Source organism: Pan paniscus, chromosome 10 (genome assembly GCF_029289425.2).
Source record: "Pan paniscus chromosome 10, NHGRI_mPanPan1-v2.0_pri, whole genome shotgun sequence".
Taxonomy (NCBI): domain Eukaryota; kingdom Metazoa; phylum Chordata; class Mammalia; order Primates; family Hominidae; genus Pan; species Pan paniscus.
In genome coordinates, this window is record NC_073259.2 from 53,842,915 (window position 1) to 53,856,884 (window position 13,970).

At 33.5% G+C, this 13,970-nt stretch overlaps 1 protein-coding gene across 1 annotated transcript in view; it reads right to left on the bottom strand.

Moving 5' to 3' along the window:
* Positions 1 to 13,970, bottom strand: part of LRRK2 (leucine rich repeat kinase 2) — a 144,216-nt gene that overhangs the window by 55,316 nt on the left and 74,930 nt on the right. Inside the window, exons 26-31 of the mRNA XM_003825726.7 lie at positions 10,488 to 10,581; positions 9,235 to 9,421; positions 7,402 to 7,583; positions 4,663 to 4,892; positions 4,126 to 4,253; positions 2,696 to 2,914 (exon numbers count right to left, since the gene is read on the bottom strand). Coding sequence (XP_003825774.1) covers positions 2,696 to 2,914; positions 4,126 to 4,253; positions 4,663 to 4,892; positions 7,402 to 7,583; positions 9,235 to 9,421; positions 10,488 to 10,581 — 1,040 coding nt within the window. The remainder of the gene's footprint in view (positions 1 to 2,695; positions 2,915 to 4,125; positions 4,254 to 4,662; positions 4,893 to 7,401; positions 7,584 to 9,234; positions 9,422 to 10,487; positions 10,582 to 13,970) is intronic.

The following is a 13,970-nucleotide window of genomic DNA, read 5'->3' on the forward strand; positions in this document are numbered from 1 at the left end:
AATCACTATCAACAAAATGAGAAATATATAAAATAAGATTTTTTAAAGAATGGCCGTAAGAGGATAGTTTCTACAATAAAAGTATCTTCCAAACGTTTTTTAAAATATAATTTTAAATAGAAATGCAACTCTTAATAATATCCAGAATGCCGTTAAGAACCACCAGATGGCAAACTCTCCCTATTTCTGGACCTATGGAAATTACATATTCTTTTTACCTGAAAATACGAATCAGAATTTCTGCTTAAATTCTTACACTTACTACAAATAGAAATTCAGCACACACAGAAAAAAATTAACTTGGTCTTTTTCTACTTGTGACTAAAAACTTAAAGAGACAACCATAACCATTACTTCCATATTTACCTGCAAATGGTTACTCAAGAGACTGTTTTCATGTATCTCTTAACCCAGAGAATTAGAGATAATTTCACTAACCTCCACTTTTCATGTTCCCTCTCTTAGTCGTTCATAAATTAAGATGAAATTGAACTTCAGATTGAGGTTTTTGTTTTAATCCAAGGCAGGAAACCTCCATATAAAAGTAAACAAGAGTTCTCAAAGAAAGCAAATCAAGTAGAAATGGGGTGAGTTTTACGGGACTACGTCTCAAGGCCTGCAGAGATGCCTGCTCTGCTAATGGGCTGGACAAGATTAAAAGGAGTATTGTCAGCATTGAACTCTGTTTTGTCCTGCTTCTCCTTTCAGCATGATTATCAGTTAACTGACAGGCTGAGCCAAAAAATAAAACTTAAAAGTGTCTGCACAGACACATGTTAATAAGGTTGAGACAGAAAAAGATTAGAGAAGAGCTAAGATCAAAGGCAAATATGAAAAATAAATGAGAGGACAAAAAATGATCTCTAATAGATTAAAAGCTGCTCTTTGAATTCAGGTTGAAGCACCTCAGGGAAGAAAGAATTTTCAAGTTCTGGCAGGCTCACAGGCCCTGGGTCATCTGAAAGAGTCATTCTTCTACAAAGCAATCAAATGAGTTTTCAAACCATTATGCCAGAATGCTGCATCCATTAGCAATATATACTTTTCTTTCAATAATACTGGTATTTCTCAAAGCATTTGTTTTATTTCCTTGTAAAAAGTTGTCTTCAAAGGTGATTTATAAGTGCCAAAAGAAAAACTAGTCTGACTTATTGGTAATGATATCTATTAGACAAAAGCAGTATTAATACAGCTTAATGAACCATCTTATCTGTGACTTTGCATCAACTAAATTCAGGCCTTTTCAAAACAAACTCATCCTCCAACAAGTCTTTTTAAAGATATGATACATTCTCTGACAACAATGACAAAAAGGGAAACTCAAAATATTCTCAATAACAACAAAGTTATTGAAGTATGGGTATAGTCTCAGAAAAAAAAAACACCTGGATTAAGAGATTAATTGGATGAATAAATTTTGTGTATTTGTTTTTCTTTAAGTCATATTACTTTCTAATTACATGTCCAACAAGAGAATAGGAAAGTCTACAAATAAATAATATGTCATTTTTACATGACATTACCATCTATCATCAATAAAACCTTTTAATAACTGTAATAAATGTGTGTTGAAGGATACAAACATACAAATTCTCTCCCTGGGCACCGCAAAAGTCATCACTTTTACAAATGGCTCATTAGGTTTTGGAGTGAAGCACACATAATCTATATAAATGGAACAGAACTAAGCTAACTGGCCAGCATGGAGTTATAACCAAGGTGACTATATAATTTATCATCCAAATTGGAATGCTTTTGAGAATATAGTGGGACACTATTACATAATTATGCTGGGACTGCCCAGGCCAAATAGGACTCTATTTATCAGCCAGTATCTTGATCATTAGTGCTATTGAGCTAAGCCAAGACAGACTAAGTGAAATTCATCATTATGTTTGTCATATGGAACTATCAATGGTATTTTTCAGTACAGTTTACACCACACTCCCTGTAGTACCCAGTGAAGATTTCTTTTTTCTGCAAGTATTTAAAAAAAAGTGTTCTCTCTGATAACTGATTTATTTACATTTTATAAAAATTTGGCTTACGAGAAGATAACTTTAAACATTTAAAACATAATTCCTAAAATAAAAAGCCCATTTTGTATGAACTAAGTAATTAGTGAGACACTGGTGAAAACCAAGTTAGTGGTCTTCATGACTAAATAAAACAGCTGCCTCACAATACGGAGGGAAAAAAAATTGGAATGGGAATCACAGTGACAAAATTCATGAAGGAGTGGCACAAAAGATCAAGATGTCCATAAAACAGGAATTCCAAAAGAAAAGAGGAAATGGAAAAATAACAGTTAAAGAATAATAGAAGAAAGATGATCCCAAGACCTCAGTGTTCACCTTTACCCTTGTGATTGAATCACCACTATAAGAAGTTGAATCAGAAAAGGCATCAAAAACATTTTCTCAGATTCTCTCTCAGAAACATTTTCTCAGTATCCCAGAAACGGTCTCTTAGTTTCTCTCAGGGTCCTCTAATTATTTTTTGTTCCCATTTCTATGAATTAGAAATGAAGTCTGGTATAAATAATTTTAAAATGGAAAGGACTTTAATAATGCTAACAGCAACGAGGAAAGAAAACCCACAATTTTAAGTGAGTTGCTCACTTCTCAAAATTTCTGACATTTCTAGGCAGTTGAGAATCAATAAATTACATTTCTCTACCAGCCTACCATGTTACCTTGAAATTAAGGCTCTCGTTTATGATGGTTTTCCGAAGTTTTGCCAAAGCATCAGATTCCTCGGTGGCATTCACAAAGTGGTAATCTCGTATGGCAGGGAACCCTCGCTTATTCAGGAGTTCCTTGGTGATTTTACTTATGCAGGCTTTGCGTTGCTTCTCATCAGAAACATCCAAATGTGTGCCAACGAGAATCACAGGGGAAGAAGAAGCGCGAGCCTGGAGGGAAAGACACAAAACCCTCTTGTGTTTGCTTTCAAACTGGGCCTGCTCACATTCCTGTTGATATTTGCTTTCCGCGACATTCACTTGAATGGAAAAGAGAAACTAGCAGACTTCAGAAGAAGAAAAGAACAACTGTCCTTTTTTCCTTAAACCTAAGAAAAAAATGTAACCTTACGACATTTTAAAAAGTCATTTTTGGCCTTTCTTAACCCAATTCTTCACCCTTTTAGGTGGCCTATATAACGGTAGTGGTATAGTTTTCCTTTCCCATCTTCATGCCTTAAGATGAGTTATTCACTCCTAAATAAAATAAGCATTTCATAAACCCACAAATTATATCAAATTAACGTCATATAGTTTATATTTTCTCTTCCTTATCTGTGAATTTAATCTTCTAAATTCGTTTTAAAGTCAACCAATTTGGAGTCTACAATGAAAGAATAAAAGCCACTCAAGCAAATATGACTGCCACTGTACTATTTGCTCACGTTGGCTAGCTGTAAAAACCTTAATAAAAGAAACATTAAAAAATACCCAAATTACAAAACAAGCATGTATGCAGCCAAATTACATGGTTAAATGTCCTGACACAAGCCTTTTTAAGGACTTTATGCACAGAAGAGCTCATTGCAGCATCATGCAAGCAGCATTTTAGTCTCCATTCTAAAAAGCCATAGTGTTTGAAGGAATAGCTGACAACAAGACAACAAAGGAAAAGATAGAAAAGCAACAAAAGGGAGATTCCAGATGTAACAGCATAATAATCTGGGACCACTTAAAGGATACAATCTGAAGAATTTCACACTAAATGGCCCCTGAGTACAAAGTTGATGAGATATATATATATATATATTGCTTTTCTTTAATATAGCTTATTTTAAATTAGAAAAATTTAGATTTCATTTAAGAAATAATATAATTAAAAAACAGTTGAACATATATATTTTCAAGTTTTACAGCATAAAAGAGTTTCAGGTTACCAATAACATTCACCAACATGGAACATACAATTTTCATGTTATGACTTCATTACTCTGAAAGTTTCCCAACTCAAAATTTTAGTGCTTCTTTTAAGAAAGTATTTAAAGAGACTGAAGCAATTGTTTGCCCAAAATAAATTAACTTACACACACACACTCACACACACGCACACGCACAAACACACATGAATTATTTTCTATTTTCAGATGATCAGAACAAATCACCTTTATATTGAAGAGCCAAGGCTTCATGGCATCAACTTCAGCCTGTCCCTTGCTGAGGTCATAGACAGCAAGGTACAATGCTCGCTGCGTCATAAAATGGGGATGAGTACTATAGAATTCCTCACGACCTAAATAAAGATTAGAGACAAAATTTTTTAATCTTTCAAACAACAGGCAAGAATCCTTTTTTAAAAAAAAATCTGGGAGAATAATACTATTTATTATTTAGCATACTAATAAGAGAAAAACAACAGACCATGTTTAGAGAACTATTCTGGGTTTTTACTAGGATTGACCACTTTTAGCATATTTGTCAGCAACCGATCAAAGTACCTAGCACCAAATTGTTCCTAACATATCCCTCCATGTTCTTCTCCATTCTGGAGGCAAGGGTAAAATTAGGAGAAATGAAGGGCTTTGGAATAATTCCATACAGTCTACCAGGTTTCTGGATATTAGAACAGAAAGCTCAGTTTTTGAATCCCTGTTCCAAACAAATGGTAAAAGTGAATTTTAAAATTCTATAGAAAGAAATACCTGCAAAATCCCACACATTTAGGACGAGATCTCTCTTTCTTTTGTCTCTTATTTGGATAGGCCAGTCTTTCACATCTATGCCAACTGTGGCACTTTGCATTCCAAGATCTGATTTCTTGGTTTTCATTAATTGCTGCAATAAGGTGGTTTTACCACTCCCAGTATTTCCCACAATCATAAGTTTCATTCGGTTATAAGGCACAGCCTTTTTTAATCGCTGTTGAAGAAACCTAGTATTTGAAAGATAAAAATAAAATAATAAACTGTTTAAAAGTATACTTGAGATTTAGGTGAGTTCTTTTACATGTCACACTATTCTAAAATATAGTATCCAAAAGAGTGCATATCTCATATAACTAATAATGTACATGTCTTTCAGAGTACTGTTAATGCATATATTTTGCTAGAGATTTTAGGGTAGTTGATAATGTTTGGTAAAATCACCAAAGAAAACATGTTACACTATCACCAGAAATAATCAAAAGGCCAAAATATGTTTGCAATACTAATTAGAATACGATATGCAATATATATATACCTCTATATATACACACATATACATACATGTATACATATTCTAATGTCTTTAAATAGTATGAAAAACCCTACAAATTATACGCCAGGTGCGGTGGCTCGCACCTGTAATCCCTGCATTTTGGGAGGCTGAGGTGGGCAGATCATGAGGTCAGGAGTTTGAGACCAGCCTGGCCAATATAGTGAAACCCCGTCTCTATTAAAAATACAAAAAATTAGCCGGGAACAGTGGCAGGTGCCTGTAATTCCAGCTACTTGGGAGGTTGAGGCAGGAGAATCGCTTGAAGCCAAGAGGCAGAGGTTGCAGTGAGCGAAGATCAGGCCACTGCACTCCAGCCTGGGCGACAAGAGTGAAACTCGGTCTCAAAAAAAAAAAAAAAAGAAAAGAAAAGAAAAGAAAAACCCTATAAATTATAAAGTTCAAAATTTCACAAAGTCCATATGACATAGAAACAAGGTAGAGATATATGTACACTGTTAAAGCTTGATAATAGGGTCATATTAGTTACATTATAGATGTGTGTGTATATATTCATATATGGTATATATGATGTATAGCTATATATTCATGTATATCACATATGCATATAATAGTATATATGGATAGTGAGATCACATAACATCATAAATAAATATAAACTATTATACTATCAGCAGATGTTAACATGCTTTCATTCCTAATGATCTTAATGTAAAAACTGAATGAAATAGAAGTGTTTAGGTAGCTAAAAAATCACCTTTAAACTAATAGTAGAGTCAAAGTGTTATCAAAAATATAATGGATAGAGAAAGATATATTTTGAAATATGTTAAAATGTTGCCACAGTTTCAAATTAGAGAAAAAGACTAAATCATAAGTGAATTTTACATCAGAGTAGTGACCAATTCATTCCTGTAACTAATAAGAATCTGACCAACATTCCTGATGATATGACCAAAAAGCAACATTATCTTTCTTGATTTATTTCTTAAGAATGCACCACTATTTGAAAAAAATGTCTTTCTTCAAAAAGCAAATGATGCCTACAATTTCTAATCTGCTCTATGTCTTTCTGTCTTTTCTGAAAATGTTAAACATGTTTAAAAATATTTAGTTATATATTAAATTAAATATTAAATATTAAAAATATTTAGTTAGATAATACAGTATAATACACTGAAAGCTAGTTCTACTAAATGTTTAGTAAGAACTGAACCAATTTTTATATGACCATCTTTTCCAGTTTCAAGAGAGAAAAATAATTGGGTAGGATGAAGGGTAGCCACGATTAGCACAAAAGTTAACAAACTCTTTCCTTTAAAATGAAATCAAGCTCAGGAGTTCAGAAAACAAAATCCTTCCTCATAAAAATAGATGAAGTTAAATATAAATTTAAGCGATTTTAGGCAGAAGAGAATGAGTAAGTATAAATCACTGGTAATTAAACAACTATTAATTGTATGCCAGGCACTGTGTTGGGTCCCAAGATTTGAATAGTGAGTGAACACAGCCATGGTCTCTGCCTTGGTGGATATTACAGTCAAGTTGAGAGGTGATGACAGAGCTGAGGTCTGCAACGTTAATACAGTAACTGTGGAGAAGGGAGCAAAGGATTTTATGAGAAAGTAATAAGACCGATGTGCTGAAAGGGAACAAAAAGGAGGATAAAATCCATTACCAAAGATATTTAAAGTGCTTAAAGTGTAAAGACCAGAAACAGTGATACTTGAGAAGTTTTGGTGCTTTCAAAACTGATCAAGGTGAGTAGATTACTCATCCTAATGGGCAAAATAGAAGTCAGTAATTTCACATGATGTCAGTAGCTATAATGCTTTAAGATGTAAGAGGCATATGTTAACTAGTTGCTATATGAAATACAGTGTGAGAAGTTATTATACTGTGCTGTATTTCTTTAGATTGTGTAATTGGTAACCAGAGACCAAATAGCAATACTTATTTTCTTTTAGAGTCTACTCCACTGAAAAGAAACAGAAGGAGGAGAAGCCGCTCTCAACATTAGCCTGGCTAAGAAGAATGAGAAATCTCTACAGTGGCACCACAGAAACACATTCATTAAATGAAAGGCAAATGACACACAGCATATTAATGCCAAATATTACTATTTATTTTTCCCTAAATCGTAACAATATATGTCCATCAAAGTCACAGAGAGTAGAAAATCTGAAATAAATTTAGTAAAACCAAATAGAAAAAAATTATCTAACCTTATGATGTCTTTGGCTTTACATCCTATATGTTTAAAATCAAAGTTAAGACGCAGTTCATCCAAAGGAAGATCCCATATTTTGCTTAATTTCCCCATTTCATTGGGAAAGGATCTTAGCTCCAAGTTGTAACTGACATCCAGAGATGTCAGATTTTCAAGACAGCCAATCTCAGGAGGAATCTTAATGGAAAAAAAAAGGGCAAAACCTGTTGGTGGGAAGGAAGAAATGTGCTCTGCCAAAAAACGTGATAAGAAACAAGAAAGGCTCACAGATTCCATCAGCAGCTTGCACAACCTTTCAACAGAGTTTTAAAACTTTCCAAAGGTTTGTCATAAGTTGTCAGTATGTGTTTAAAAACATAAAAACTTACATATAAAAACTTACTCCCAAACAATCTATGTCACTCATCTGTAATATTAAAAATCCCAATCTCCTTTGGTAACATACTTCATCTCTTCAAGACATTGAAAGCAAGGAAGTTCTTACCACAAAATGGATTTGGTTATCCATTATCTGTGACTTCATTCTGCTCCTTCAGTAAAGGCAAGAAGACCTAGTCACTACAAACCTGCATGCAATTTAGTGTTCTCGAAGTACAGCTACATGCTTATACTTTAGGTGGCATCCTAATTGGAGTAATTTCTTTTCTGTTCCAAATTTTTAAGCAATATAAACTATATTTATAATAGAAAACACTCATTTGCTGGCAAAAAATCAGGTAGCAAAATATATGCACAGTTTTGCTGAACCTCACAGTGTCAGACACTTAATTCTTTTGGTTTTTGTAGGCAATATGCTAGAACTTGAAAAATAATATTTTCTGAGACAAAACAAATTATCAATTTCAGATTTATAACAGAGAGAATGGAGCAAAACAAAAAAGGTTGATCCATTAGGGTGATAGCATGGTGGCGGAATGCAGAAATTTAAGAATGTACCAAGGAAAGCTGAAAAACAAGTAATACAGTATACAGGCCAGCAACAACTTGAGAAAAATGGTGTATCTAAGAGTCTGTTAACAGATTGGACAGAGATTTGGTGATACAATGACACACAGCATCACATTCATCTATAATTATGTATGTATTCATATAATCCTTTAAAAGTATCTCATAAAAGTAATTTTTTGAGGAAATTATGCTGTGTTACCATATCCATTTACCATAGAGTAGGCTTACAACTTGTTTAAAAAACAAAAAAAAATTGAATGGTATTGATATTTACAATGCTTATTTTGAATTTATAGTTATTAAATGACATCCACTACTATTCCATAGAACACTCTTTATGAGCTAGTAATATAAAGAATTTTTATCCTTATACTATCTTGTGTATTAGCAAAGTGTTCTAAGTTGTTTTGTCATAGTTAAGTAACAGTTAAGAATAATTTGAGTTAATCTATAATATGTTATATGATAACATCACACATAATTTGAAATGAATATTCTAATAATTTTTACTTTGTACAAATGTTGGGTAGACAAATTTATATCTAGCTGTTTAGCTTTCAGATTAAAAGGTTCTGATAAGTATAGCATATTGTTTTATTGTTTAGTGGAAGTATTAAGGCTACTACCTTATTTTTAAAAGTAGATTTTTTAAAATTGTTGGTGTGAGAATGGAAATTAAATTAAGTGACACACCATTAGTAGCTGTTCTTATTTTTAAATTTAATGGAAATCTGGATTTATAGTTGACAGGAATTTATAGTTAACAGGAAGCTTCTAGTTTCATGAAATTGGTATTTAGAAGCTAAATATCACTTAAAATGATAATTTGTAATGATGCAAATCATAAAGTATATTTTTTAAGTGGCAATAATCATCTTACCTCTTTCAGTTTATTGTGAGAAAGATGCAGTTTCTCTACTCTAGACCATAAATATGCTTTTTCACTCAAGTCCAAGATGCTGATCTGATTATGGCTAAATAAGAGTTCCCTTAAGTTCAAAGATTTCCAGTGTGCAGGACCTGGTAGGTACTGAATATCATTGCTGCTCATATCTAAAGACCGCAAGCTAAAACAATACAGAGGAAAGACATAAACCAAATGAGTATTTCCAAAATACATGAAATAACATCACAAATAATTTTCCCCAGGGTGAGAATGAAGTGTAACGTCAAAACTAGCATTATTGACAAATGAGTATGCATGTGATTTGAGAGCCTGAAGTTGAACCACCAGTGTTTAAGAACTATGACTCTGGGCAAGTTACTTCATCTCTTATGAAGTGGAGATAATAACAGTGGCTATCGTAGGGCATTATTAGGAAGATTAAAGAGATGAACCACTGTAGAGTAGTTAGAACAGTTAAACACATTCTAAAGCTAGATGTAAGTTAGCTATTATAGGTTTGTGTAACACTCTCTATGGCTAAATTCTAATTATTATTTGCCTAAATATAAGCTCACAGAAGAGCTCATTGCAGCATCATGCAAGCAGCATTTTAGTGTCAATTCTAAAAAGCCATAGTGTTTGAAGGAATAGCTGACAGCAAGAAAACAAAGGAAAAGATAAATTTACACATATATTTTTATGAATTTGGTTTATCATGTATGATATAATTAGAATAGCATTTAAGATTACAACACACTCAAGATCGAATTAATGCCTGAATTTAAAGTTAAGAGGAAGCTTCTGGTTTCATGAAATTAACCAAAATATCTCAAAAACCTGGAACTACATAAACTTGCCTAATCTTCCCCCAAAATTTCACTCAAACATAACTTAAGCATAATGTCAAAGTTAAGGGTATTTTGGCAACATATCAAGTTCCACAAACAATTAAAATTTTAAAAGTTAAAGTGATAGCCAGTATAATCTCATTTCATTATACTAATACAGCAATTAATTAAACAATCTTAAGTTGTTTTTACACAATGATCCACTAAATAAATATAAAAGTTTCCATTTTAAGTAAAGAGTTGGGTCTTTTATCTAGTGAAAATCATTCATACATACAAAAACATTAAGTTGAGTAGGTTTAGAAATCAATTACCTCTATATGACTAAATCGAAATCATGTTTCTAAAGGTTCTGTTCCAGCTAATGTGCTTTTAAAATTAAAATAACAATAAACTTACTGTGGAAGATTTAAAATTGCTTCTGGAATACAGGAAAATTTGTTCTGAGATAATTTTAGGATTGTCATAGAAGGAGGCAAGAAAGGCATAGCAGCTAAAAGAAAAAAAATGAGATAAACATTTTAATCATTTTAACCAGATTTCCATTAAATTCAAAAATAAGAACAGCTACCAATAGTGTGTCACTTAATTTGATTTCCATTCTCACACTGACAATTTTTAAAAATCCACTTTTAAAAATAAGGTAATAGCCTTAATACTTCCACTAAACAATAAAATAATATGCTATACTTACCAGAACCTTTTAACCTGGAAGCTAAACAGCTATTTAAATATAAATTTGTCTACCCAACATTTGTACAAAGTAAAAATTCCTAGAATATTCATTTCAAATTATGTGTGATGTTATTATATACCATATAGATTAACTAGAATTACTCTTAAATAACTATAGCAAAACAACTATGAACACTTTACTAAAATACAATATATTATAAGGACAAAAATTATTTATGGTACTAGCTCATAAAGAGTGTTCTATGGAATAATAATGGGTGTTATTTAATAAAAGTATTCTTCAATCATATAATCTTAAGAGATTGGGAAACATTCGGTAAAATAAAGTAAAATATCTGAGTTCTCAATACTCTGGTATATTTTATGATTTTTTTATTGTTTATTATTTTATTATTATTATTGTTATTTGAGACAGAGTCTCGCTCTGTTGCCCAGGCTGGAGTGCAGTAGCGTGATCTCAGCTCAATGCAATCTCCACCTCCCAGGTTCAAGAGATTCTCCTGCTTCAGCCTCCTGAGTAGCTGGGATTACAGGCACGTGCCATCATGTCCAGCTAATTTTCTGTATTTTTAGTAGAGATGGGGTTTCACCATGTTAGCCAGGATGGTCTCGATCTCCTGACCTTGTGATCTGCCCGCCCCGGCCTCCCAAAGTGCTGGGATTACAGGCGTGAGCCACCGTGCCTGGCCTACTTTATGAATTTTTAAGAAGGAAATGCAGTATGAGGTACCTCCAAGAAATAAAATTCTGTGAAACACAATTTGGGAAACAGAAAATCACACAGTCTCTTTTCTTATCTGTAAAAGAGTGTAGCTAGATCAGATGAACGCTAAGACACTTGAGAGATCTACAAATCTACCGTTTCTAGGAAAACGGATTGAGGAATTAGTTATTAGCATTTTCAAGGTTAAAAATATGGGTTATACTTTATCTAGACAATCTTCAAGAGTCAAAATGTTCCAGGACACTCCTAGAAGCTGTCTTCCTGAGAAGCAGAAAGATAGCTATTATACCTCACCTATTCGCAAAATAAATGAGTCGAAATGATTCTCCACTTAAGACTTCAGAGTCTTGAGTTTCATATGCTGTATGGAAAACATTCATAAGGCCACAGAACTAAAACTTTATTTTACATGGGATTTATTGATTGATTGATTGATTGATTGACGGAGTCTTGCTCTGTCGCCAGGCTGGAGTGCAGTGGCGTGATCTCCACTCACTGCAACCTCTGACTCCCTGGTTCAAGCGATTCTCCTGCCTCAGCCTCCCAAGTAGCTGGGATTATAGTCACATGCCACCACACCCAGCTAATTTTTGTATTTTTAGTAGAGACAGGGTTTCACCACTTACATGGGATTATTTTTAATGGTTAGTGGTCCTGCTCAGATGTCACCTCCATGGGGCATCTTCTCAAATGTAAGACCACTTCTCAAACTATTAAGATTGTGTAGTGCAAAGCAAACAGATTTTGAACTGGGGTCCATTCAAACTTTCACAACAAGAAAATTAATTGTATGCACCTGTAAACATCACACAAAAAATCTCACGGCTTCAATTTCCTCAACTGGGCAGAGGTCATACCTGTCCTAGGTATGACCATTAGGATCATTGTGAGATTCAGCTGAGATGACACACTGACCATAAACAAGCTTCAAGGTCCTTTTGGATGCTCCTCTTTCCAGACCCAACTTAAATGTCACAGGCACAGAAATGCTTTCCTGACTCCACAGTCTGAATCAGATTCCCCTGAGGTACCACAGAGCATCCTGAAACTTTTCCACAGAAGGCACCACAATATAAAATTACATTTATTTATGCCATCATTACTTAATGTTTGTCTGTGCTCTGAACTTAATCACAAGTTCCTTAAGGACAGAGACCGAGTTTGCTTTGCTTACTAGTGAGTGAGTCAATAACTCTATCCCCAGTTTCAAGATCATGGTTGGAAAGTGGCCAATATTCAGGAGGGTAGGAGGAAGGGAGGGTGCGGAAAAGGAGGAAAATACTATCCAAATTAAGATGGCTTTGATCATTATTAGTTTCTGAAAGCTCTGACAAATTAAAATACTATTAATAAGTAGTTAAGCCATATTCTGCTATTAAATAGAATTAAAAATTATTTTACTGAGTCAGGTATAGAATAAACACATGGGTGGCAAGATGTGAGTATTCTCTATGAAGGAAGATAAAATATGGGGAATTCCTGTTTATTGTCATAAAAGTATTTTGTTCCTTAAAATTAAAATGTTCATTTAGGATACAAATGAACATAATTTCCTCTATTATTTCATATGCTAAGAGAGGGCAGGGGATTCTACAACTTTTAATAAAAGTGATGATAATAATTTGCATTATTATAATGTCTTGCAAAGCACAAGAGGTGAATGAATATACATTAACTTCACTAATTCGAAAACCATTAAATGATTAATTTTATTTCTAACAACAGCAAAGAGTAATCATATTTATCATACAAAAGGTTGCTGAAGAAACTTCAGTATGAAAAACAATATCTCAGTATCAGGATGCCTTACCCAGCTCAGGCAGCCATGTGCATGTTTAGTTTAAGACTAAAGGGAACCACAGGGTACTACACAGTAGGCCAAGTAACTATCATTTTAACCTCTGACAATAAAAATGTGATAATTTTTTAAAATTATAGACTATTTTTAGGGCAGCTTTAGATACACAGGAAAATTGAGCACACGGTCCAGAGACTTTCAATATATCCCTTCTCCCCTCACCACCACCACCACCCCACACATATTTTCCCCTATTATTAACAATTTGCATTAGTTTGGCACAGTTGTTCCAATCAATGAGCCAATATTTGACACACCATTATCACTCAAAGTCCATAGTTTACATCAGGGTTCATTCTTTATACTGCACATTCTATGGGTTTTGACAAGTGTACCATGGCACATATCCCCCTCTATAGTATACAAAACTGTTTCACTGCCCTAAAAATCCTCTGTCCTTTACCTATTCATCTCTCCCTCCCCTAACCCCTGACAACCATTGATCTTTTTAATGTCCTCATAATTTTGTCTCTTCCAGAATGTCTTATAGTTGGGAACGAATAGTATGTAGCCTTTTCAGATTGGCTTCTTTCACTTACCAATATGCATTTATGTTTCTTTCATGTCTTTTCATAGTTTGATAGCATTTTGTTTTATTGCCAAC